The sequence below is a fragment of the Eubalaena glacialis genome, chromosome 11 (genome assembly GCF_028564815.1).
Source record: "Eubalaena glacialis isolate mEubGla1 chromosome 11, mEubGla1.1.hap2.+ XY, whole genome shotgun sequence".
Taxonomy (NCBI): Eukaryota; Metazoa; Chordata; class Mammalia; order Artiodactyla; family Balaenidae; genus Eubalaena; species Eubalaena glacialis.
The window spans coordinates 18,187,270-18,213,780 of record NC_083726.1 but is presented as its reverse complement, the minus strand read 5'-3'; the positions used below and the strand labels follow the sequence as shown (position 1 = coordinate 18,213,780).

The 26,511-nt window shown below is 42.6% G+C and overlaps 2 protein-coding genes across 3 annotated transcripts in view; both read left to right on the top strand.

Moving 5' to 3' along the window:
- The first annotated feature begins 4,303 nt into the window (after positions 1-4,303).
- Positions 4,304-26,511, top strand: part of TXNRD1 (thioredoxin reductase 1) — a 60,059-nt gene continuing 37,851 nt past the window's right edge. The window contains exons 1-3 of one of the 2 annotated variants that reach the window (XM_061206293.1): positions 4,304-4,405; positions 5,890-5,999; positions 25,947-26,069. In XM_061206293.1, coding sequence (XP_061062276.1) covers positions 25,983-26,069 — 87 coding nt within the window. In that variant the 5' untranslated portion in view covers positions 4,304-4,405; positions 5,890-5,999; positions 25,947-25,982. The remainder of the gene's footprint in view (positions 4,406-5,889; positions 6,000-25,946; positions 26,070-26,511) is intronic. The other variant, XM_061206295.1, reaches the window with a different exon arrangement.
- On the top strand, positions 16,132-17,317 carry EID3 (EP300 interacting inhibitor of differentiation 3). Its single transcript, XM_061205844.1, has one exon. The coding sequence runs from the start codon at positions 16,181-16,183 to the stop codon at positions 17,300-17,302; it is 1,122 nt and encodes a 373-aa protein (XP_061061827.1). The 5' UTR covers positions 16,132-16,180; the 3' UTR covers positions 17,303-17,317.

Here is a 26,511-nt window from a genome sequence, read left to right as displayed (position 1 = left end):
GCATACATCTTGGTAAGAGATTACTGCTAATCACAAAGAACAGATATCTCAAGTTAAGTGCTTATCTAAGTATGAGAAGATGCAAGAATCTGGGGTCATTGAAATTCTTCCTGAGATACACATCTAGCTATTTAAGGGCCTGTTTATCTAAAGCACTTTATCTAAAGTGCTTCATCCCGTTTCCATCCTGAATTCCTCTCAGGTTGGTGGGCAACTGAATTGGGTTCCGAATTAACCCTTGTAGAACTGGGTGGTGAGTGTTGGCGAGGGGGATATTTCCCAGTCTACCCCTCTTGAGTTCTTATAGCTGGACCAATAATAAAATTGACACAAGACAGATTAACAGGAGAAAGAGAAACAAATTTTAATTCATGCGCATGGAGATCCCATAGAAATGGTACCCAAGAAGTGGCCAAAGCAGGCAGCTTTTATACTTTTTTAGACAAAGAAACAATACATTTGTGAGGAATTGACAGGACAAAGAAACTTAGGTTTTGGGTGCCCAACTAGTGACGAATATCAGCAGAGTTTGGGCTTGGGGTAGTATATTAAAGAAGTAATGAGTTTGTTTATATAGGCTTCCTGGCCCCAAATTCCCTATCTTTTGCATTAAGGGTGTCCTTCTACCTCTAGATGCAAGGAGTGCACATTTCACGTGAGTGACTTATTTCCTATTTTCAGTGAGACAGAAAGGAGAGTCAGAGTGTCCCTCTTGCGTTGGCTGTTTCTTTTTTCTTTTCTAATTATTTAATTTATTTTTATTTTTGGCTATGTTGGGTCTTCGTTGCTGTGTGTGGGCTTTCTCTAGTTTCGGCGAGCGGGGACTACTCTTCTTTGCGGTGCACAGGCTTCTCATTGCGATGGCTTCTCTTGCTGAGGAGCATGGGCTCTAGGGGCGCAGGCTTCAGTAGTTGTGGCTTGCGGGCTCTAGAGCACAGGCTCAGTAGTTGTGGCGCACGGGCTTAAGTCGCTCCACAGCATGTGGGATCTTCCTGGACCAGGGCTCGAACCCGTGTCCCCTGCATTGGCAGGAGGATTCTTCACCACTGCACCACCAAGGAAGCCCTAAAGTGAAATTACTTTTAATTTCTGTGTTTTCTCCAGCAATGTTTTCTTGTTAAGTAGGGTACAGAATATGTGGACATCTAGGTTTAACAAGGGTGGTCCTTGCCAAGTCAGTACAATTGAGGAGTTTGGACTTTATTTAGAGGTTCCTAGAGAACTACTGGAGATTTGCGCAGAGAAGATCTGGGTGTCAGAAAGGTGGTTCTAGCTCAGTGTGTATGTGTGAGAAAGGCTTATTGAGGAATGGTAGTTTAGTGCAATAGGACCCTTCATTGAACACCTGCATAGACCTGTTAATAGTGTCCTTAGATGACAGCTCAGGAACAGAGGGTCTTTTCCAGCATTTTCTGCATACTTACTATATATAACAGGTTCTGGGAGGGCATGATAAATCAAGCAAGGTTTTACCTTCTCAAAACGCTCTTGGATTTAGATGATTTGTAATTATTTTTAGGTGTTTGGGGACACAGAAGAGGGAAGGAGCGATAAACACAGGGTAGAAATCAGGCAAGCCCTCCCACAGGAGATGACATTTCAGATGAGCTTTGAGGGAGTAGGCCCTTAGGGAGGGAAGATAATTTTAGGAAGGGGGAATAACATGAACCCAGTCAAGAGATGCAAGATGTACCACTAGAACAAATGCTGCATGATGAGAAATGGGGGAGGGGTGTGTGTGTGCCAGCGAGCGGCTCTTCTTCCATTAACCAGCAACTAAATAGAACTAAGGCGTTCTGTTTCCTGACAAGGGTAAGGCATCTGGGCCCTGAACTGTAGCAAGAATGGTTTGAAAGGAAAGTGAAGCTTATTTTAACGGTGATTTTTTTTTTTTAACTTAAAAAATAACTACATGGAACTACTCTCGGGATTTGTGCTATAATCTGCTCACTTAAGAACAGTTTGAAGTTAAAATGCCTTATCTAGCCTTTTCTGGAATGCCATTAGAAAATGTTAACTATGGTAACTCGGACCTGTCTGTCCCAGAAGGCTCTTAGAAGTCAACCCTTATCACTTGCTTTTAGCACATTAAGTTAAATGATTTTAAAGTCCCTCTGTATCCTAAGACGTGCTTTTGCAATAAACTGTAGCTTCTATGGATGTTTAAGAATGTAGAGTTATGATGCCAGCTCATGGGTTGTTTTGTGTAGATTAAATGAAAGAAGGCACGTAAACTGGTTAGTACAAAGCTTGGCACAGCAGCTGGGAGTAAATGGTAAGTTCTCTCCCTTAATCCCAGCTGTCTTTCCTTCACATTTTTCATTCTTTGCTTCCTAAGTCATCTTGTTTCCTGAACACCTATGTGCTAGACCCATCTTCTCTTCTAAGGACCCCAGAATCAGGTTAGGCACTCACATAAATAACCACCAAACAGGGAGAGTGTCAGTTAAGCATCTTGTAGGGTAACAAAACTTTCCACCCCCAAATGTGTCTCTTTGGTTTGAGGATGATTTGGGGCTGATTATTATTTTTTTTTAAAGGTAACATTTACTTTTCTGGTCTCTGGCCATATCTCCCTAATACTATTTGCCTTTTTTTTTTTTTTTTTTCCTTGGTCTTTCTCTAGTTGTGGCAAGCGGGGGCCACTCTTCATCACGGTGCGCGGGCCTCCCACTATCGCGGGCTCTCTTGTTGCGGAGCACAGGCTCCAGACGCGCAGGCTCAGCAGTTGTGGCTCACGGGCCTAGTTGCTCCGCGGCACGTGGGATCCTCCCAGACCAGGGCTCGAACCCGTGTCTCCTGCATTGGCAGGCAGATTCTCAACCACTGCGCCACCAGGGAAGCCCGGGGCTGATTATTTTTAAGAAACAAAAACCTCAGGAAGAACTTTCTACCTTCTCCCCTTAACCGCCTAAAGGGCCTATTCAGGAAGAACAATTATCACCATAGAAAACTAAAGTATACCATGAACTAGGTGTGGTAGACTAGGGGCACTCAGCAAGGCCTGTTTGATCAAAGTCCTCTCTGAGTCCCATTGTGTCTGCATGACTCAGCAAACATTTGTTTATCAAACATTTGCTCATTTTCATCTTCCTGTAAGTTGCCTTCCCTTTGAAGTCCCAAACACCCTCTTCTCCTTCTCTGGGAAGGTATACAAGCTTCAGTCACCTGACTTGTCCTTGGACCTCATATTCTCCTCTTGCTCTGCTATGTATGTAATTAAATTTGATTTTCTCCTGTTAATGTGTCTCATGCCAATTTAATTCTTAGACCAGCTAGAAGAACCTAGGAGGCTAAAGGTTTTTTTCCCTCCCCCACAATGTGTAGAGTGTGTGTGTGTGTGTACACGCGTTCTGAAACTGAGAGGCTGCAACAAGCCTCTGCCTTGCACCTGGGAGGGGACTCAAAAGGAGCAAATTGTGGCTTCACGGAGCCTTTAGAAACCAGCAACCTGAGCGTGTTTCAGTCTGGCAGTATCCAGACAAAGAAGTGGGAAAGACATTCATTTATTTATTTATTCATCAAATATTCATAGCCACCTACTAGCGCAAGGTGCTGAGTAAGAATATGAGTTAAGAGCAGGGAAGTATGAGAGAGTGTGGCTCACTTGGGCAGCTGGCTGCAGGTGCCTGGCATGGCTGGAGTTAAATATACTCACTTTTCCTTAAACAACATGACGAACCAAAATCTGAGTGGGATAAGGAGGAAGTACTATAAAGCGAAGTTACGTGTTGGTGAAAATTTGTCACTTCTTTTCAGAATTAGTCAGGATGGACTAGAAGTTTTTTTTTTTTAAAGCCTAATCGCTTCCTTTAGGGAACCGCCAGACTGACTAATCCATTACTTTAGGGCAATGGGTCCCAAACTGCTGTTCACTAGAATCATCCAGGGAGTTTTAAAAACCTCAGATGGCCAGGTCGCACGCAATACCAATTACATCAGAATGTCTGGGGGTGGGAGCTAGGCGTCAGTATTTTTGAAGATCCTCGCATGATTACCATCAGTAGCAAAGTTCTGGAGTCACTGCCCGAGGGCATAGCCCAGTTTTGTTCAATTAAGGCACGCTCTTTTGGTTCCGGTTCCAAACATTCCTTAAATTGTTTTTGCTCCTTTCTTGGGTTGGGGGGCGCTGTGAGCAGGAAGAGGATGTGCTGTCACCCAATTAGGAGATCCCACTTTGCTAAGCCCATCAGCCTAGTTGCCAGTGCTGCACGAGGAGTGGAGTTTTGCTTTGTCATTCTGACTCTGGCGATTTGCCCGCCCATTCAGAGGAGGGCGTGGCTTCTCGGAGCTACTGGGAACCCGCAGCCCTTTCTCCTCAGTTTGCTTCAGTCCCGCATTGCACCGGAGCGGCAGGTGCTGGGACGTCTGAAGGAGCGCCTGGTGCCCAAGGACTCGCGTTCGTGTAAGCTTCGGGTTTACTGAAAACGGAGGAAGCCCCAAGCCCGTGGGCTGTGAGCACTCTGGGCCGAGAGCATCCTCCTGCCGGGTGCCTTGTGGATGCAGGGGAAGGGGAGACGTTTGAAAGCGTGTCTGAGTAGGGCCGAGGTTTCTCTAAGTCGGGTGAGCTTCTTGGCGGTGTTCATTGTTTCGCCCGGGTCGGTGAAAGCTTGGCGTGTTGGTAGGTGAGACCGGCCCCCTGTCGGCTGGTGGTTTCCTGTCTCTAGCTCTTCTTTATAGAGACGGTTTGCAGAATATCGGAGAAAATGGTTTTTGTATCATTTCTTAATGCACGAGTCTTGAACTGTAGGTGATAATATGATGAATAGATTGACAGAACCTTGTCAGCAATAAGCGAGTATAACGATTAAAGGATGCCTTTCGAGGAATTTTCACACCACTGAATCCTCAGAAATTGTGAGAGATAGGCAAATCACGTGTGTCTCCGTGTGTTCAAGTGCGGAGACCAAGGCTTAGACTCCTGTGACTTTCCCTAGGCTGTTAAAGGAGACAACTAAGAGGAACCGGTGCTTATCTCACTGTATCAGGCAGTACAGGGTAGGGGTTAAAGGCTACACTGCACTGCCTTGTTTGAATCCTGGCTCTGCTGTTGACTGACTAGCTGCTTGAATTTGGGTAGGGAAGCTTTTCTGTGCCTCAGTTTCCCTATTTGTGAAATGGACCTGATTGGACCTACTTCAACAGGGTAGTTATGAAGATTAAGTATTAACATATGCAAAGCACTACAGAATCGTTAGCTGCTGCTATTATTATTGTTATTGTCAAACAACTATACTTTTGGGGGCTGGTGTGGTTTTTGTCTCATGAATGGACCTGATGTCAGTATAACTAGAGTCTATTTTTAATTCTCACTGACTCATTCTCTGAGTTCGCCCGTTTGTAAAATTGGACCAGTTGCACCCAGCATGTCATTTAGGGTGTTGCTGTATTATTTCAAGGTTCTCAAATAAAAGCACCCCAAGTGGGCAGTGTTCTTAATTTTGCCTCGAGGTTTCAAATTTCAGAGAAACTTTGGAAGTTGGTTTTTTGGCATTCTGTGTATACGATGCAGAGTTCAAAGGAAGATTAAGTTGGGAGGTGTTTTATAAAAGCTGAGATAATTGTGCCTTGAGCTTGCTTTTGAGGCTTTTCTGAATTCCAGACATACTGGGAAAGTGGGACGTGTATTTTAGTGAGACTTGCTCTTCTTCCATTCCGGCCGGAATCGTGGGGTTTGTAGTTGGCCTCGAGGCCATGTTTCCAGCCCGCGTGTAGGTCCGGACCCGAGCCGGCGGCGGGCCTTAGTCAAGGTCAGGGCCGGGGCTGGGGCCTGGGCGGTCGCCCGGGCGAGTGCAGTTTGGGACGCGGAAGCCCCGCCCCCGCCGCGCACTTCCCGCCGCGGCCGCGGGCGGAAAGACTGACCGGATCCGCTCTGCTTTTGCGCCACAGAGAACGGGCGGGGCCTCGAGGGAGCGCTCTGCGAACTGACCTGGGAAACCGACGTACCCGTTGTGTTTGTGAAACGGAGAAAGCTAGGCGGCCATGGTCCAACCCTGAAGGTAGGTGGGGGACCTTAACCTCTCTTTTGCCGCCTGAACTGCGAACGAGCTCATCGATCCGGTCGTGGTCTCAAAGCCAGGGTGATTGTGAGCGAACCTCCAAACGGAGCACATCCTTAGAAAACGACAAAGAAACGTGGGGGCCAGCTCACGTGTTAATCGACGTGGATGAGACACACATTTCAGAAGTGGGAAGCTTGGAAGGGCAGACGGACCTATTTTCATCTTTTAAAATAGGTTTTTTAAAGTGTCCTTTTTCTTTCCTTCCCAGTAAATCCAAATAACTTAAAATTTTTTAGCAGCAGTGTAAACTGCTGAAAGTGAGTCGTTTAGAGAAGTACTGAGAAAAGTGGGTCAGGAAATGCTTTATCTTTGTCCGTCCCTATCGTCTTCCTCTTTAATTCTCGGGGAGGGAAACCCAGAAACCCCGGAACCCCAGGCTCAGGGGAGAGCAACCAGCAAGCTCCTAGAGTGAGTTCATTTCCCTTCAGGTATCTCTTTTCTAGCCCAGAGTTAACAACTGGGTAGAGGGGAAGAAGAGAAAGAAATCTTTCCTTTAGGTGGTGGTGAGTGTGGTGGCAGCCCTCCCTTAGGATCATCCACTGAGGGGTGGATGGGTCATGGCTTGCCATACGGGCAAGATGCTGGGAGGCTGGATGGGTCATGGCCTGCCATACAGGCAAGATGCTGGGAGGCTGGGTGCACATTTAGGGGGGGATATGCAACGTGGATGACCAGGTTAGAAAGCCTCAGAATCGCATCACCTTGATACATCTGCTTTAACTTTTGCTGATTTTTTTGTCCTCCTTGTCTGTTTGTATCAATGTAATGTTCAAGAAATGGATCTCATACTATACTTGAACATTGCCTTCTTAGAAGTAAGCCTGAGGCCTCAGTTAAATGTAACAATGTATTTTGATGTGTGTGTGTTTAGGAGGGTTATAACAATTTGTATTTTTATTTACTACCTTTTCTTTTAAAAGAATCTTATTTATTACCTTTTTGAAGAATGGGTATAAGAAATGGAGATAGACTTCAAAGACAAATAATAAATTAATGGAAAATAATTAAAGGAGATTAAGGCTTTTAGCTTGATATAAAATACACTGTGTTACTCAGACCTTTAGTTTGCAAGTAAAATGAGACAGAGTCCTGTTAATATTCTTTCCTGTCTGATCTTTTTTCCGCCTGTGTCATAAATTTGCACTTAAAAAGCTGTATAGGCATTTGATCTTTATATAAATTCTACAGATGGTCCTAGTTTTAACACCAGTGGGAGTAAAAAGTAAAATCACTTTTTTATAAGCTTTGCACCCACTTTATTGGTAAGATCTGATGTTCTCAATTCTTTATGATCATAGTTAATTTCAGACATTTAGTGAGGTGCAATGCCATGAATGAAAAGCCTACCACCAAGTTATAATTAAATTTTAAAAAATGATTTAGTACATCTCTTTTAAGTAAACTTACCACTCTCCTTTGTATCATTTGATATATTTTTGGTTTTTAATGAGTACTAAGATGTGGAAGAAGACACAACAAGGTAAGGCTACTGCTTTGAAATGTTTGTGAATTTCTAGATAATTGTTGCCCACATTTGGGACTAAATGGTAGGTCTTGAAATTCTTTAGGGAACATTGGGTTTGAGTGGAGAAAGGCATTTATTTAGTGGAGAATTGAGTGCTTATAGGATTAGTGTTATAATCCTGAAGTCCACACCATAAAAAAGGTTAAGATTTCCTGCTTTAGTTGCAACCTAAATAATGGAGAGGGAGGGAGCTCGTTAAAACATGTGCTTTTCTTTTCTCCTCTTATTGTTTCTTCCTTTGTCTTCCTTTCTCCTCAATAAATAGCAGCAGCAGCAAAACCTACCTCATTTTCACAGCGTACAATGGAAGACCAGGGAGTACAGCCCTACTACAAGGAACTGATAAATTTAGATGACTACCTACAGGATGAAGGCTTTAAAGAAGTGCCTTTCAAAAAACTGTAGGCTATGGACCACCTACACAGAGTCCCCTGGAGTGCTTGTTAAACACACATGCTTGGGCTTTACCTGAGATCTTGTTCATTAAACCCTCTGGAAGGGACTAGGTTCTGCCTTTTAATTTATTTTAAACAAGCCTCCTCAGGTAATTCTTATAACTATCACATTTGAGACTTACTTTAATGTATAAGGTAGTTTGGTCACGATTAGTTGCTAAATAATTAGAGTCGAGGAAAACCAAACAAAAGATTACTGTTTAATATCTAAAAGGTGTTTGAAGATGGCAAAGAGTAACTTAACAGGCAAGTAACACTTTCTACCTGAATAGAAAAATGGGGAACTATGCTATCTGTGGTCAGGGCCTGTATGTCCATGTGTGAAATTAGCACTAGCTAGCTACTAAATTCTAAGAACTATGAATATAGTTCCTGTTGCACAAAGACATACGGCTTTCATAAACATTTTAGTTCTTAAGAGCAAGCTTGCAAATTTTCCTACAGGGACTCTTTCTTATATGTAAATCAGTGTCTCCAGGATTCCAGAGTTTTAAAACCTCTCATATAAAATGAATGCCTGTCGGTGGTATTGAGAGGTAAAGCAAAGTGAGTGGAAAAGTGCTTATTGGAATACAAAGTGCCAGACATAGTTAAGACTTCAGTAGTTTGAGATAATAATCTTGGGAGATTAAGACTAAAACTTGCAACATGGGACTTAATTTCTTCCAGGCAATAATAGGAGAGAACACAGACCCAAAGCGGTGCATGATTAACATCCAAGGGAATTATGGAGCCAGTGTGGGAGCAGCTCAGAGGTGATGGTGTTGTGGTCAGGCTGGGGGCCCCCCACATTCTGGGCCCGGGGTAGGCACTGAAACAGGCAGGTCTCCTCTCAAGCCTAACTTCTAAAAGTTACCAGAAACCAGACCCCTAACTGAATAGACATCGGGAAATGAGTGGTAATTTAATAACTCTCTGACCATTCCCTTTCTTTCTTAATACTCTACCAAAACGGGCAGAAAACTTGATTCTCTCCTCAGATAATCCCTTCCAGGGAGATTAGTAGTGTATGTGCTTTTTGGCCTAGTTAAGGTTGAGGCCTAAGGAGAATTGAAGGACTGCTTTGACTCTGGTTTATTTAAGAAGGTAAGAGTAAGGACTAACAGTGTTTACAAGAGGCATAGATTGTTAGTGCTGCAAATAAATTTATTTGGTGCTGATTATATAGTAAAATTTTTGCTAGCTGTGAATGCGTGGTGAGACCCAGTGCCTTCTCCTCCCACTTTAACCAGGTGACAACACAAACCTCTTCTTTGCTGTCTGTCAGTCCTTATTCAGTGGTGTCACTGTTCTGGTCCAGGCTTCAGATTTCCTCTCACCTTTCCTGTCTGTTCATTTACCAGGGCCTGTTTCCCACACAGGTGCCCACTTCTTCTATTAACTTTTTGCCCAGGCTACTTGAGGTACTGTTGCCTCCTACCTGAACGGTCGCTAACTGGCTGCCCACTTCTGATCTCCCTGCCCTTGCAGTCCATCTGCTGCAGAACCATCTTCCCGATTGCTTCTTTGCTGCCCCCAGATCTGCATCCAGGATGAGTATGTATTGCTTAACTTGGTTTTCTGTGTCCTCCAGGGTCTGGCCCCAACCTGCTTTTCTGGTGATCTTGTGCTCTGCCCCCTTTTACCTCTACTGGAAGCTTGTGGGAATACTGTTGGAGCTGTGGTCCCTAAAATTTCCCTCCTTTGTTCTGTTCTTCATTTTCTTTCCTGACTTTTCTTCCTGCTCAGACCCACTTTTCCAACTGCCTACCTGTGTCAGAGTACAAGGCCAGATTTGCCTGTTCTCTCCCTCCTCTGCTCCCGCAGCACTCCCACAAATCCCTGTCTCTGGGTAAGGAGGAATCCTGCCAATATCAGAAGTGAAGAGTTAGACTTATTCCTTGTGCCTATGATTCTAGATCTGCCTTAGAGCTCATCAGATATTTAAATGAATGTCTGTCAATGATAGCAGCTACCATTTATTGAACATCTGCTGTGTGCTAGCCTCTAAATGCTGTGGTACCTAGTTGATTGAAATCCTCCCAGTAGTAGTCCTGTGAAGGAGGTGGTGTGATCCAGTTTTACAGATGAGCAAATGGAGGCCCTCAGATCTTAAGGAGTATGCCCAGATGACACAGCTAGTAAAGCAGCAGAGCCAGGATGGAGCGCAGGCCTGTCTGTAAAGTTCACTCTGGTGTTCTCACACTTCTGGCACTTGGCTCTGTGTTACTGCTATTGGGATGCGTGCCTGATCTCCCTGGTGTGATTGTGTGCTCATGATTCATGGCTGAGCCCATGCAAATCTTGGTATTCCTAGCATAGCTCTGGCAAATTGGCGTTTGTGCATAGCATGCTTGCTGAGTGGAACTGCATTCCTCTGTGCCTGCTAAATTATACCCTCCTTTAGGATGAAAATGATTTATCTTTGTATCTTCCATGTGTTATTTTAACACCTAGTATGCACTCAGTAAATACCTGTGGAATGAATGGTTGATGGTGGGGCCGGAGGACTGACTTCAGTGAGGGATTTAGCTACAAGGTGTCTGATTTGGTGAAAGTGGACTGTCTCTGTTAGCGATTAAGCCCCAAGTATAATAGTTCAGGAGAGGTTCTAGGCAGTATATAAAGCAGTTCAGACTTTTAAAAGAGCTGTATGGTAGCGGCATTGTCCATCCTCAGTTTATGTAGCTGTGTCCAGGCCAGTTGAGAAGAAAGTCACATTATGTCTATTTAGCTACTGTTTATTGAGCCCCTGTGTTCTCGATGTTGAGCTAGGCTCTGTCTTTGTTATCTCTAACTCAAGTCTGTAGGGCAATGTATATATTTTAAAATACCTTTGTCAACAGATGTTTGTATATGATTTTTTACAAAGAGTCGTGGCCGCTCTGTATGACAGAGAAGACATCGGATTGAAGACATTTACAGAAGAGGAAACTCAAACTCCAAAGAAAGCACTAGTTTTGATTTTAACCCAGGGCTCCAGAGCTGAGTTTTTTCAAGGCTGCCTCCTTTAGAAGCCGAATACCCAGTGCTTTCCTACCCTTAGTCTATCAGAATGATGCTCCTGGTCATTGCTGACTTCTGAGGTGTCCCAAGAGAGTTGATAGTGGCTCTTACAACAGGAAAGGTTCTATTCTCATCTCACACCCTTGTTTATGTTAGTTCTTAAGGCTTGGCAAGTCAGCCAGCACTTGGTTTTCTGAAGTGTCAGTTAAATATATGACTTTCAACCACAGAGCAAGGGTGGAGGTTTTATATATTCTAAAGTATTTCAGTGGGCAGGTCCAAATTATTTTGTGGGGCTTGATTGTCATTTTATCTTTTACTTCAACTAACAGTAAAGCCTTCTTATTTGAATAGAACAGTTATTCAAAGCCTCTTTTAGATACCAGGTTTTTTCAAAGAACCTGCTGAAGTCCAAGGAGCCATTTATGAGAAAAATATACATAAAGAATTGTGCGGGAATTCCCCGGCAGTCCAGTAGTTAGGACTCTGGGCTTGCACTGCAGCGGGCACAGGTTCGATCCCTGGTCGAGGAATTAAGATCCCACATGCCACGTGGCACAGCCCCCCAAAAAAAAAAAAAAAATTATATGCCATTTAACTGACATTAGAATTTAAATAAACCCACACTGATTAAATTTAATAAATTTTCCAAAAAAAAAAAAAAGAATTTTGCATGTAATCTCAGACTCTTCATGGCCCTGATTCAGAATTTCTAGTAAAGTGGTTTACCCTTCAAAGTGATATATATACACAGTTCCATTAGTTGAAGCCTTAGTAGGTTTTAAAATTTTATTATATGACAAATTTCTTTTCACTGGTATTATTATAGTGAGATATATTTCTTTGTCTTCCTTATGGATATTTAGCCTTTAAAATATTTTTCTGTTCCTAAAACAACATCCCAGGAGTGAAGCTACTGGTTTGTATACACTTTTTTTTTTTTTCCTATTTAGTGTCTAACGTTTATTAAACACTTGCTATCTTTGGGATAACTGAAGATTTAAGTACCTGCTCAATAGTTGAAAATATTGTCAGATCTATCACGTAATTCTCATTCATTCAATACTTATAGTAACTTTATGATGTAAGTAGTAGTATTCTCATCTTACAAATGAGGAGACTGGAGGCTGACAGGTTAAGCAACCTAAGGTAGTGCTAATAGCTAAGAGGTCATGAATGGAACCCAGGTTTGCCTCCTTCCACTGTCCATGGTCTTTTCAGAAACTCATTTAAAAAACACAGATATCTGCCTTGATCATTGGAAAGTTTACCTTTAATACTGAAAAGCTAAACAAAGCAAAAATATACACACACAAACATAACCTTAAAGGAAATTCAGATGAAAGAGAACATACACCTAACATCCAGCTACTCCAGCAAATCAAGCTAGGCCTTCACCACATCTCTTCACAGCTCAGTATTAAATCAATACCCTGGCAGGATGAGGGGAGAAAAACTGCTGTGAAAGGAGGAACAGAAAAGTGTCAGGAGGTAGCTAACAGCAGGATAAGCATATCTTTTAGAGTGCGGGACTCAAACCTGACTGGTTCTTGGCTTTGGCTCAGAGGTCTCTTAAATATCTGTTGGTTGTAGATTAATCAGGCAATAAAACCCCACTGGAAAAGATAGTGGGTCCTATGTGACTTTTAAAATTTGACCATAGAGAGACCTATAACCTATAACATTCATCCGTACCACCATGTTTGTGTTGAACACTAGGGGTTGTGGGAAAGAGCTTAAGAATGCTTGGAATGAATGAATCTGAACTCCTAGCAAAGGGACTGAATAATAATACTGGAGAAAAAGAGTGAAGAAAAGAAGAAAGGAAATGGAGGCCCTATGGAGCCTTTAGCAGCAACTCCTGAAAGAGAAAAAGGGGTAAGAAGGAAGCTAAATTATTTTGGAGGCCAAGTTGTGTGTTAAGGGACCTGAACTAGTCTTACCGCAAGAAGAAGGTAGACTGCAGTGATTTCTTTAAAGTACTCGCACTTTTTGCCTTCTGTTAAGAGTCACAGAGAAGTTTACTGGTATAACAAATTAGGTATTGCTGTGCATTCTTTTTAAGCTGCATTTATATAATTATTACTAGTAATTGGACCTCGGGTTAGAAAATCACCGTTTAGTAACTTAAGGATTCACAAGTGTAGAAATCCCGTTCTTCAAATGATCAGGGAAAATCATTAGATTTGAGATTTGTATTTTGTAGCTACATCTAAACTTTGCGCTCTAAAGGCAGGTTTTTTTTTTTTTTTAAACATCTTTATTGAAGTATAATTGCTTTACAATGGTGTGTTAGCTTCTGCTTTATAACAAAGTGAATCAGTTATACATATACATATGTTCCCATATCTCTTCCCTCTTGCATCTCCCTCCCTCCCACCCTCCCTATCCCACCCCTCTAGGTGGTCACAAAGCACCGAGCTGATCTCCCTGTGCTATGCGGCTGCTTCCCACTAGCTATCTATTTTACATTTGGTAGTGTATATATGTCCATGCCACTCTCTCACCCTGTCACATCTCACCCCTCCCCCTCCCCATATCCTCAAGTCCATTCTCTAGTAGGTCTGTGTCTTTATTCCCATCTTAAAGGCAGATTTTAAAAGGCAGAGTATAATGCAAGTATGACTTTCTGAGGATGACCTAAGTTACATGTTACCAAGGTTCTTATGAGCAGGGATCTAGCAGAGAATAAATTCAGCACTGAAAATCACAACTTAGTAATATGATGCTGGTCTTGATGTGTGCTGTTGCTCCGAGCAAGTTGTGTGGGCTGTTATCTCCTGTGACATCCCTATAAATGATATATTAGTAATACTTTATAAGTAGGTTGGGAGAATTAATTTATTTCTCTAAGGCATTTAAAAATTGTTGGATGAAAGGCTCTGTATGGAGCAAATTGGTGTCGGTCTGTTTTCCATCCTCTGAGCCAGGAGAAAATAGGCACCTTAGGGTGGGAAGGTTGGCTTATCTTTTGGAGTTCTTTTATAAATTGCTTTTATTGAATTTGAAATGGATATCAGAAGCTCCCAAGAATATGGTTAACTATTTAAGCAAACTTTTTTGGACTTGGAACTTGGAACTATGTGTTTTCATCAAAGATTTAAAATGGGTAAGTGTTAGTTTGTAATTGGCCAGACTTGGGGGTAAAATATGGCCCTTTGATGATCCTGGTCCCCAACTTTTTCTCTTTCTTTTTCTTCATTTCAGAGAAGAGATAAGGCTGACTTTCTGAAAAGCAGTCAACTTTACTTTTTTTTTTTTTTTTAATTATTTATTTTTGGCTGCGTTGGGTCTTCGTTGCTGCGTGCGGGCTTTCTCTAGTTGTGGTGAGCGGAGGCTACTCTTCGTTGCGGTGCACGGGCTTCTCGTTGCGGTGGCTTCTCTTGTGGAGCACAGGCTCTAGGCACGTGGGCTCAGTAGTTGTGGCTCGCGGGCTCTAGAGCACAGGCTCAGTAGTTGTGGCGCATGGGCTTAGTTGCTCCGCGGCATGTGGGATCTTCCTGGACCAGGGCTCGAACCCGTGTCCACTGCATTGGCAGGCAGATTCTTAACCACTGCGCCACCAGGGAAGTCCCAACTTTTATTGTCAATGTGTAAGATATATTTCTTCCATTAATCTGTGAAATATTTTGCTCCAAATAAGTTGGCAGTAGGTGCTGGAACAAAGGTTTTCATCTACGCTTACACGTTCAAGTGTGCATACTTAAATGCCTCCATGTGAAAATAGCTTTGCTTGGAAGATTTATAACCAAATTCTTGCTTTAGGGAAGCTAACAGTCTAATAGGGCAGGGTAATGTATATGCACAAGTAACAGTACTGCATGCTGTTTTTGAAAAATGCATGTTTCTTTCTGAATTTTACCCCTACTTAAAAAGAATAATGGTGAACGAATAGTAATATAACTATTTTGAAGTAACTTAACATGAGGCTTGGCTGTTCATGTATTTGCAAGAAACTTTATGCTAATGTCAAAGAAAAATGAACCAGTGTAGATGCATAGGAAGGAAGGTAGGGCCAGTATACTTCCTGGTGCCTTGAAACCGGAGCTTCAGATGCAATGTGGTGGTCTCTCTCTCTCTTCTTCCCTCTCTCCTTCCCCTCTTGTGACTGATGAGCTGAGCCCTTTCTCCAACTGTACGTGATTTCCTAGTGAACTAGGGGGTGTATTTTTCCAACATACATTAGTCACCCGACTTACAGCATTCACGTTCATATCCTTATAACAGATTGTGTTTAAAATCTTCACAGATTTCTCACCTTTCAGGGTTCAGATTTACTATCCATTCGGAGTCTGTGACCCTCACTTTTGGCAAGCTTCCAAACAGCTCTTTGGCGGAGACCCTGTCCACTTTATTCCTGTACCCTTGGGTGGCGCAGCACCAGAGATCGCTTGCGTAACGCTGGGGGACCCGGGTGGGGGGGGGCGGGGGTGGGAGTTGGGTATGGTAGCGCACCTTTGCGCATGCGCCAGTCCGGACCTGGCTTACCCGATGACCCCGCCCCCCACTGGGGTAGGTTAGAGAGGATTTGGCTTTTGAAGGTTTTGAGGGCCCGCCTAGGTAATTAACACAATTTACATTAGTATAATGACAGAGTTCCGAGCAACCACCTTGCAAATGGACCCTGAGAGTTCAGTTTGTCTGTAATGGAGATACCGCAGGCCACGATCCTTGGCTTTGTGAGCAGTTTATAATTTAGCCAGATTTAGTTTCCCCCCCTAAAAAGTCTTTTAATCACAGAGCGAAAAAACGGTGCCGCAACATGTGACAGCAAATGTTTTAAAGCACGGGACGTTTGGTCCCCCATAATTTTGTCATAAGATTGTCCAAGCGTTTCTTTGAAAGCTAGATGACAATGCCAGTAAACGCCAAAATAGTAGCTGTCACTTGAACCGAGCGGTGTCACTCTAGGGTGGGGGTGGGACCCCCTCTCGCGCGCCTTCTGCGCCGGCCGGGGGCTTGTTCACGAACACTGAGGGGTCTGGCCTCCGCGGGGCGGGGCCGCCGGGAGGCGGGGTGAGCCGGGCGCGGGGCCGCCTGGACTGCGCTAGTGCGCATGGGCAGGCGTCCTCCTGCGCGCCGGCTGACCCCTTGTTTCCGCCGTTGGCCGAAATACTGCGAAGGCCGTTACTTGAGCGCTACCGGTCGCCGACATGGCTGAGGAAAAAGATTGCCTGAGGGGAGATGTAGAGATGGGCGAGGAGCCGGTGGTGACCATTACCGGTGGTGCGTACTCTGGGAAGCAGGCGGCGGAGGAGGAGGCGGCGGAGGAGCCGATGAAGGTGGAAGCGGCGGCGGGGGCTGATGCCTGCTCTGACGACCTCAGCTGTGGGGAGGCCGACATCGACCCAAGCCTGCTGGAGCTGGTGGATGAGGAGAAATGCCGGAGTATCCGCAAGCAGTACCGGCAGCTCATCTATAACGTCCAGCAGAACCGTGATGACATAGTGAACACGGCGAGCGAGTCCTTAACCGAGGCTCTCGAAGAAGCCAATGTTCTGTTTGATGCAGTGAGTCGAACGAGAGAAGCGGCCCTCGACGCTCAGTTTCTTGTTTTGGCTTCTGATTTGGGTAAAGAAAAAGCAAAGCAGCTAAACTCTGACATGAGCTTTTTTAATCAAGTGGCATTTTGTGATTTTCTGCTTATATTTGTGGGTCTAAACTGGATGGAAGATGATGGACGTGATGCGCTGAGTGACTGTGATGATAATATAGCTCGCTCTTTTTGGGAGACAGTACAAAAGGAAGCAACGTCGTGGATGCTGCAAGCTGAAACATTCCACTTTATTTTCGGTTCATTCAAATCAGAGACTAACGCGCGGAAGCCCCGACTGGAGCACCGGAAAAAAGTTCACAGAATGGAAGAAAACGGGGATATGCCTACAAAGCTGAGGAAGCTGGACCTGAGTAGTAATCAAGAAGCGACAGAAAAAGAAGTAGAAAGAATCTTGGGATTGTTGCAAACGTACTTTCGAAAGTATCCTGATACTCCCGTGTCCTATTTTGAGTTTGTGATTGACCCAAACTCTTTCTCTCGTACTGTGGAGAATATATTTTATGTTTCTTTCATTGTAAGGGATGGTTTTGCAAGAATAAGGCTTGACCAAGACAGGCTGCCAATATTGGAGCCCATTAATATTAACCATGTGGGTGAGGGGAATGATTCCAGTTCCCATGGCAGGAAACAAGGAGTTATATCTTTGAGTTTACAGGACTGGAAAAATATTGTGGCAACTTTTGAAATTTCAGAGGCCATGATCAGAAACTCGTACTAAAGATTTTTGTTCTTAGTGTAGGAAACATTTTGTGGCTTTTCTTAAGCATCTCAAAATGGAGAGTAAAATCCATACAGAAGCACATATTGTATCTCTTGTAAAGTGAAAAAGTATTTTCAAGAACATCAGAAATTGTTTCACTGTGCAGTGTATTTTTCTTGGTAGTTTATAAAGTTGTCATCTTCTGTTGCTAAAAAAAATTTACTGGCATGTTCATGGGAAAATTTTTTTGAATGCTCCTTAAGACTTTAATAATAAAAGTTCTGAATTCCATAAATTAAAAGGTATTTGATAATTTTCCAAAAAAGATTAGTTATGGTGCTCTTTGATACTTACTGCCTTGCTTCCTCTGCTTCAGGGAACCACAGGAATCCCAAATGGGGCTCTTGACCAGGTTGGGGGGAAGAGTGGGTGGAAAAAATGGTCAAGGAAGACTATCTGTAGGGCAGAGCCTAAGTGACGTTAATACTGTTAAAAAAAAAAAAATTCAGATGCCGTGCTTCATTGCAAAGAAGACAGTAAGATTAATGAGTGGGTATCCATATTCTAAATAATTTCTCCTGTGATTGGACTCAACAAAAGTAGAATATCTCTACTGTAGTAGGTGAGCCATCAACTAAATGCTGAAAGGCGAGTAAATTGGTCAAAGGTAAGGAAGGTAGTCTCGCAGAGAAATATGGAGGCCAAATACATGGAATTGTGAGAAGTTATGGCTCCAGAGAGACCTGTAAGATTTTTTGGAAGACTACTCCATTTGAATGTTATCCTGGGCAAAAATTGGCATACCTCATCTGTTAGTGTCCTCAGGAGTAGAAGGTCACCTTTGCCAGATTATTTCAAACACAAAATCTTTTAACATCCTGTTACATAGTCTTTATGTACTTGCTTCATTTCTTCTCTGGCCCCTAGCTTCCCTTTGTAATTTCTGCTGATACGGAGTGTCCCTCAGAATCAGTGATGTTTCATCATGGTAACAACTTTGAGTATTTGTTCCCAACTCCATTTTGATTTCTTAAGTAGGGCTTTAAATGCGTGGAAACTTCTTGTTTAAACTGAAATATATGATTAATTAATCCAAGTTTTCTTCACTTAGGATAAAGCCATAAAGGGTTTTTAGTGTTGTTGCTTGTAATTGTTTTAAGAATATAAATTACCACCTTATTTGGACGCTACTGCTGAAAATTTGGGTCTTTAAGAAGACAAGTTTTGAAGGTGCAGTGAGCATGCCTATGCTTTCCTTGATCCCTATAGAAACTAAATCTTTGGTAGCAGGGGGTCGTGCCATTAAATCTTATTTGGCAAGTGGATAAGTATCTGCTTTGCATGGCAGTAATGATAAACTTTCCCACTAAGTCTAAATGTAGTACAGGGAAGGGAAATCCAAAGACTAAATGAATGACTTTGAGATCAAGAGAAGATTGAGAGTGAGAGGTTCTTCAGTAATAGTGGAGGTTTTTAGCAAAAATAGAAATTTCTCATGAAACTGGGCCAATTATTTTCTGAAGTAGTCAATTTTTCCCCTTTTTTATATGAAGGGATGCTCACCCTTCCCAGTGTCTACCACCCTTTGATCTAGCAATTGTGCAAGCATCATTTGGTCTCTGATCCTCCCTTTAGCATGCCTCTACCAACCGGGTTCCTTAGGTTTTCCAGAGCTTTGCTGTTTGGGGAGAAGATAATCTTAGTGATAGCAAAAAGATCTTGCCTCAGGTCTACTCACCACCAATTCTCTCTTTAAATGCCAAGTGCCTTTACTAGGAGTATTTGAAACTTAGTGATGACTAAAAGCATTAACAGAGAATGTGGAGGTTTGGGAGGAAGGTAATCTTCTGGGTCTTCTCTAAAGTAATAGCTGTTAACATATAAATCAGGTTGACCACTTGTTTCTACTTTTCATTGGTTGTCATGACACATAGATTGCCTCATCACTTGGAAATTAAAGCGATTGTTTACCTTGAAGAAAAAAGGAAAATTGTCTGATAGATAACTCATTTATAGAGATTAGATGTGAACCAAGCTGCAAGTCTGCTGGTTTCCCACTAATATAGTTAGAATGCCTTATATTTCACAGGTTCAGTAAAATCAGCTGAACTTCAGGAGAATATTATGGAAATCTTTTAAACTAGGATTTTGTTGTTTGACAGAACCACTCTCTGATCAAAGGACCTGGGATCAGATCCTCTGTAACGTTCTAGTTGGAGACTTTGGGCAAATTATTAAACCCGCAAACCTTTAGGTTTTTTATTTGTTAAGTGGGAATTATTACCTGTTCCCTTAAATTTACAGTAAGGATAAAATGAGAAAATGTATGTGACAAGTACTGTGAATTAATGGGTGTGGTATAGTGAGAAAAGCAAGAGATTTGTAATCATTTAGACCTGGGTATAATTATTGACTCATGGGCAAGTTTCTTAATCTCTAAGGGTTTCTTTCTTTTTTTAAAATTTATTTTCTTTCTTTATTTTTGGCTGCGTTGGGTCTTCCTTGCTTCGTGCGGGCTTTCTCTAGTTGCAGTGAGCGGGGGCTACGCTTCGTTGCGGTGGCTTCTCGTTGCAGAGCATGGGCTCTAGGCGCATGGGCTTCAGTAGTTGTGGCGCACGGGCTTAGTTGCTTCGCGGCATGTGGGATCTTCCCGGACCAGGGCTCGAACCCGTGTCCCCTGCATTGGCAGGCGGATTCTTAACCACTGCGCCAGCAGGGAAGCCCTCTAAGGGTTTCCTTATTGTCATTTCTGAAATGGGAATGGCATGTGATTAAATGGGATGATATATACCAAACATCTAGCCCAAGGTTGGGCTTGCTGTGAGCACTCATATTAGTCCCTCACTCAGTAGTAGATCAGCGTCAGAAAGTCCATGCTGCTGCCTCCTTCCATGGTGACATCTCTGTCACGGTTCCTACACTTTGCTTTAAGTCTAGATGTCATGACTTTCTCATATTCTTGGCTTTGTTGTGGGGAAGCCATTACCAAGTGATTAGAATTGGCACTTTGTTAATTCACTCAACAACTGTGCCAGGCACAGCTCTAGGCACGGGGTGGGGGTGGAAAGTGGTGAACTGAAAATTGCCTGTCTCTCATGGAGTTTATATTCTAATCGCTGTATTAGTTTCCTATTGCTGTTGTAACAAACTACCATTTAGTGGCTTAAAAACAACACAAATTAATTTTCTTACGGTTCTGGAGGTTGTAAGTCTGAAATCGGTTTCTCAAGGTGTCAGCACGGCCGGTTCCTGTTGAGGCTCTGAGGAGAGAAATCTGTTCTGCCTTTTTGGAGGCCACCTGTGTTCCTTGATGCACTATTCCTCCGTTTTCAAAGCTGCCAGTGCAGCCTCTCTGTCTTCGCATTGATTACTGTAATGAAGTCTCCCTCTGCCTCCCTCTTAGAAGGATACTTGTGAATAAGTTGGGCCCCGTGGGATAATCCTGGAAAATCTCCCCATCCCCGGATTCTTAAATCACATCTCCAGAAACTCTTTTACAGGTAATGTATTCACAGGATCTGGGGTTTGGACTTCAGTGTTAGGGGACCATTGTTGAGCCTGTCACAGAGTGGGAGACCACAGTAATTCTGTCAGTGATGACTGCTCTGGAGAAAAACTGCTTGGAGAGTGGCTGAGAGGCTGGGTCGGGGTGGCCCCTGGGAGGAGGCATTGAAATGGAGTCTGTTTGTTGTAAGCCATTTGCCAGAATACTTGGTACAGAGTGAATGTTAAATATTACTGTGGCTCTAGACATTTTAGGCACATGATAGCTGACAGGTCTAGATGGTTAATTGGTCATGGAGAATCAACTTCCCTGGTTCTCCTAGGAGGAAGATAGTGTAGCAAGCATCTCTACTTCACTGACTGGGCACAAAGACAATTCTCTGATTTGTACTCACCTCAGTATTACTGTTTGATAGTTTTCACCCAGCACCACCTGTCAGCATTGATTGAAATTTTCCCTAGGCCAGGAGTTGGCAATGTTTTTTCTGCAAAAAGCCAGGTAGTAAATATTTTAAGCTTTGTGAGCCATATGGCCTCTGTTGAAACTAGTCAACTGTGCTCTTGTTGCAAAAACAGCAGCTCTAGACAATATTGAAACAAATGGGCGTGGCTGTTTTCCAATAAAATTTTATTTATGGATAGTGAAATTCGGGTTTCATATAATTTTCATGTATCATTAAGTATTGCTCTTGATTTTTTTTTCCTTTATCATTTGAAAATGTTAAGAAGAACCATTGTTAGCTCAGGGGCTGTGGAAAAAAAAACCCAAAAAAAACTACAGGCCTGCTGGGTTTGCCCCTCAGGCTGTAGTTTGCCAGTTCCTGTTACAGGCCTGGGGCCCAGGCTCTTCTAGAAAGTCTGTAGCATTTAAACCATCATTTAGTTTTATTTCTTTCGTGGCCCATAATCCTCCAAAGCAGAGGCTTGAGGTATATCGCCTGGTGGATGCTGCAGCGTGCTGGCAACAGCAGTCAGATTTCAAAGGAAACAAGCAGTCAGCAGCTCGTATCGTTTATATAATCACTGGAGACAAGGAACCCAGGCAGGAGAATTTAAGCAGTTTGCCCAGGATCACATAAGTGACAAAGTCAGGTTCAGATTTGGACTAAATCCAAGCTGCTAACCTATTATGCTACACCCCTGGTACTTTTTCAGTGTTTTCCCACAGGTTTATTTTCAGGGATGAGAAAGTTGAACTGAAGCCCAGCCTCTCAGTATACATAACAAAGTAGGAACTAGCACCCAGGTTTTTTATTCTAAGAATATTTTTGAACATCACATGCATGTGGAGTTGGCACTGGTGATGCAGGAATGAGACAAGATGCTTGTCCTTGTAGAGTTGATGGGATTGTGAAGATGCCAGCAGGGGCATCAGAGGAGGATCCAGCCTGCTGGGCACAGTCAAGTAAAGGCTTCCAGCTAAATGTTGAAGGACAGGAAGGGGCGGAACAGTCTTCACTAAGTGATCTGAGAACCTGTGTTAATGCAGTTGCAAGAAACAGGAGAATGTTGTTTGGGAACCTTAGGGAAACAATGGAACAAACGGGCCTTACGTTGGTGTCTTAGGATGTTGGTAAAAGAGCCTAAAGGAATGCTTTAGAAAGGGTGACATGTTTGTGTACATTGAATAAAAATAATAAAACATCGTGCAGTTGATATACTGGATCAGAATTTGATGGGAAGAGGGCATTTCAGGTGAGAGGCGATGCAGGTAAGTGCAGGGGACAACATCTGTAAAACATGCCGGAGCTTTTTGACTTAGCCCCTTGAGCAGACAGGTTCCCTTTTGTAGGAAAGGGAGAATTAGTGACTGAAGGGATTTTTCCTACCAACCACGGTGCCAATATGATTTATCTCACGCTCAGCAGTTGGGGGCGGGGGTGGGGTTGGGGGGAATGTTGATTTTACAAAAGGAAAAAACAGACTCCCAAGGATGAGATGATTAGCCCAAGTCACCTAGCCTTGAGAGTGAGAGCAAGTATTTTCACCTAGGTCACTTCCACACCAGAGCTCATGTGTAATAGTTAAAAAAACAAAAACCTGTGCCCAAAGGATAGGAGTCATGTTTGGGGGAAAAATAAAAATGACTTACTCAAATTTTAAAGAAATCTGAATTGCTTTCAGTATTGTGCCTTTCTGGGGGAGTCTGGAGCACTGTTTTTGCTGGGGGTGGGGTGGAGGAAAGGCATTGAGAGGCAGATGGAAGAATATACAATCTGTAAACCTCACAAACAGCTGCTGGGGGGAGGGGGGTGTATGTTTACATTGCTGTCCTTGGTTCTCAAAATGTGGTCTTCATTCTGCCCACCCCCTTCAGGAAGTCCTTGAGGTCAGAATTACCTTGATACTAAGATGCTCTTTGCCTTTTTCACTCATTTTCTTGCACATCTACCATGGAGTTTTCCAGAGGCTACATGGCAGGCAGAGTGGTGCAACAGACTGAACACAGAAAAGACATGAACTGTCTTTTATCAAGATAGTCATCACAGAGAATTACAGAGATACAAAATAATGCCACTCTTCTCACTAATTTAAAATGTTTTAATCAATTGTTATGTTTAACAATAATGTTTGATATTTAAAATTTAAAGATATTTTAATAACTTAAAATATTTTAATATTTAAGATATTAAATTTTTTTTCTTAGTTTTAGTTTCCAATATACTAAGCCCCACATTAACCAAAGCTCTAAATAATTTAAGGTTCTAAAGGGATCCTGAGACTAAAAGTTTGAGAACTCCTGTTCTTTATCAGCTTCTCTGGTCAGTAGTAACCAATATTTCTAGCAGTCGTAATTGGAGAATGGGGGGCATTTTTCTCTTGTGTCTCCTTACCCCATCTGTGTGCGCCTTCCTTACACTGTGGAGGAGAGAGCTGTCTTATATTGTCTGTCTTACTTTTATCTCAGGTGGGCAACCACTTCCTTGCAGTTGAATGACAGCAACTTCAGTTTTTTTTTTTTAAATTTTATTTATTTATTTATTTATTTATGGCTGTGTTGGGTCTTCATTTCTGTGCGAGGGCTTTCTCTAGTTGTGGCAAGTGGGGGCCACTCTTCATCGCGGTGCGCGGGCCTCTCACTATCGTGGCCTCTCGTTGCGGAGCACAGGCTCCAGACGCGCAGGCTCAGTAATTGTGGCTCACGGGCCCAGTTGCTCCGCGGCATGTGGGATCTTCCCAGACCAGGGCTCGAACCCGTGTCCCCTGCATTGGCAGGCAGATTCTCAACCACTGCACCACCAGGGAAGCCCAGCAATTTCAGTTTTAAGTTGGATTAAAATTTTAAAACATCATGTTTAGTTCTGGGGTCAGCTGAATGCCTCAGTTGCCTGTCTTGCTGATTTTACATTACAGAACTAAAAATGTTCAGGCTCACTCAGAGCTTTCTTTGTAAAATCTGTGTGCCCGGTTGATATAATTTGACTTAAACTTGAACCATAAGAACCCAGGTCTGATAAAAAATTTCAGTACAGAACAAATTTTTATAAACTGGTAGAGGGAGTATGTAGCTTTCCAGCATGACAGTGCATTTTCCTTCTTTTGTTTCAGTAGATGTGTTGGGGGAGGTGGTTATAAGAACGGGTGGTTTTTATTTAGGCAGCCAGTGATTGTGTTTTGGCACCATCTGTGTTAAAGTACATGCAGATAAAATGAGGCTGAGATTAAAAATGGTTATTTTTCTAGAAGAACATCTAGCTGCATCTATTTGTTAATTCTTTTCAAACAGCAAGTCAGCCCTTCCGCTCTGAGATCAGCTAGAGAGAGGAACGCTTGTGACCTGAGGCTTACATTGCTCCTTTGATCTGAAGGGCTGTCATTACCAAATTGTTTTTCTCCCCACAGTGCCTTGCATTGGAGGAGGAACCTCGGCCATAATGCCAGTTGATGAATACTGGCTCTGTTTACCAGCCTCTCATGTTAGACCTTTTGTACAGACGGTCAGGGTGATGCAGTCTTGCCCCTGCTGTTGCTGGTTTCCAGGTGCTCTCCCTTCAATCCCTGAGCCATGGTGTGTACTTGCCGTGCTGCCTGGGGGCAGCCACGGTGCCGCGCCTCCTCCACCTTTCCATACTGCACCCCCTTCTACATCCCAAGCATCCAATTCTACTGATCCTAAGCTCTGCCTTTTGTCCCCCACATCTGATGGTAGGCAGGAGAAAAATGTGCAGTCTGGGCTGGTAAATTTGGGGGCTTTTTTGATTACCAAGGTTAAAACTTGGCTTGAAAAAAAAAAAGAAAAACATTTTTGTGTGCTTGTTAACAACTTTTCCAATCATTCTCTCATGTTAGCAGATTTTTTAAATAAGAAATAATTTTAAATATTCACCGAAACAGTGTTCCATGCTAATATGAAATGTAACTCATGTGTTTTAAAACTAGTGGAATCAAAAAATATTTTAAAATTAAAAGTCTAATGTTTATATTATAAATGCCAAGTACATGGAAACTACTAAATATAGGAGGCTTCATACATAAGCAGATTAAAGAAATGAGCTTTAAGGGTCACTTGTTTATTTATTTAACCTTTTTTCCGCATTTATTTAAAATGTCTTATGAAAGCAGGGACTTTTAACTTTTTGTTCAGGTCAGTGTCAATTAGTGATTTTGTTCTGAATTTCTAGATTTTACGCTTTACCTAAACAATGTAGAAAAAGTTTTAAATATTTGGCTAACCTGTTTCAGTTGCTATTTACCAGGTCCCTATCTTAATCTATGACCTTAGCCTACTCATTATTCTACCTTTGACTAGAAAGTGAAAATGATTGCCAAATTGTATTGGGTCCATTAAAAACATATAGTACAGATGTTTTTAAAACCTAATTTAAAGCCTAGTTTAAAAATTCTAGGAAAAAAGAGCTGACCAAACTTAATTTAGGTCTAAGTTGATTTTGTCGGACCATCAGGGCCTCAGTTTTGTGTACTATGAGGACACTTCAGAGTAGCTATCTGTGATGTGGAGATGCATTAGGACAGTCCTAACAGAAAGCAGGTAACTGATGACCACTTGAAGGAAGGTTGAACATTTCCAATTGCATGCTATGATGTAAATCAATATTTTTCCTTTGCTTTTCTTTCAAGAAAGGTTTTTCACAAAACTTTTCAGACATTGCTGCTTATAAGTTAAGTTATTTTTACTTCCATTGTTTTTCTTCTTTAGGCTTATCAGGAGGGCGGACTTCAAAATCTACTGAAAATGAATGGCTCCAAGGATCTCCCCGAGTCCTATGACTATGACCTCATCATCGTGGGAGGGGGCTCGGGAGGACTGGCAGCCGCTAAGGCAAGGCTTCTTGTGTGTTCTGGGATATGTAGAACAGTCACGCCCCCAACAGCATTCTCCAGGTTCCATGTGCAATTTGTTTGAGCTACTCTTGTGACGTTTTATACGTTAACTTGGGCAGGGAACGTTAAGGACATTTTTCCAGGTTCAGCTGTATATTCTTTGTATAAAAATACTGGGGCCAGTATTTTGGGACATATTTTCATTCATTTTAAGTTTGGTTGATTTTTTTTTTTTTTTTAAAGATAATAAGGGGTTTGTGTGCAAATGGCTTGAAAAGAAATAAATATATTTTTATTCTTTATAAATACGATAATTATTAGTTGTTTTCACTTTGATGATTTCCCGAATCACAGAACCTCCTCCCCAATAGAAAGATGGAGAGCAGCTGGATTTCTTAAGCTTAATTACTAAAAGTTTTTGCCTCCCCTGTGTATGAAAT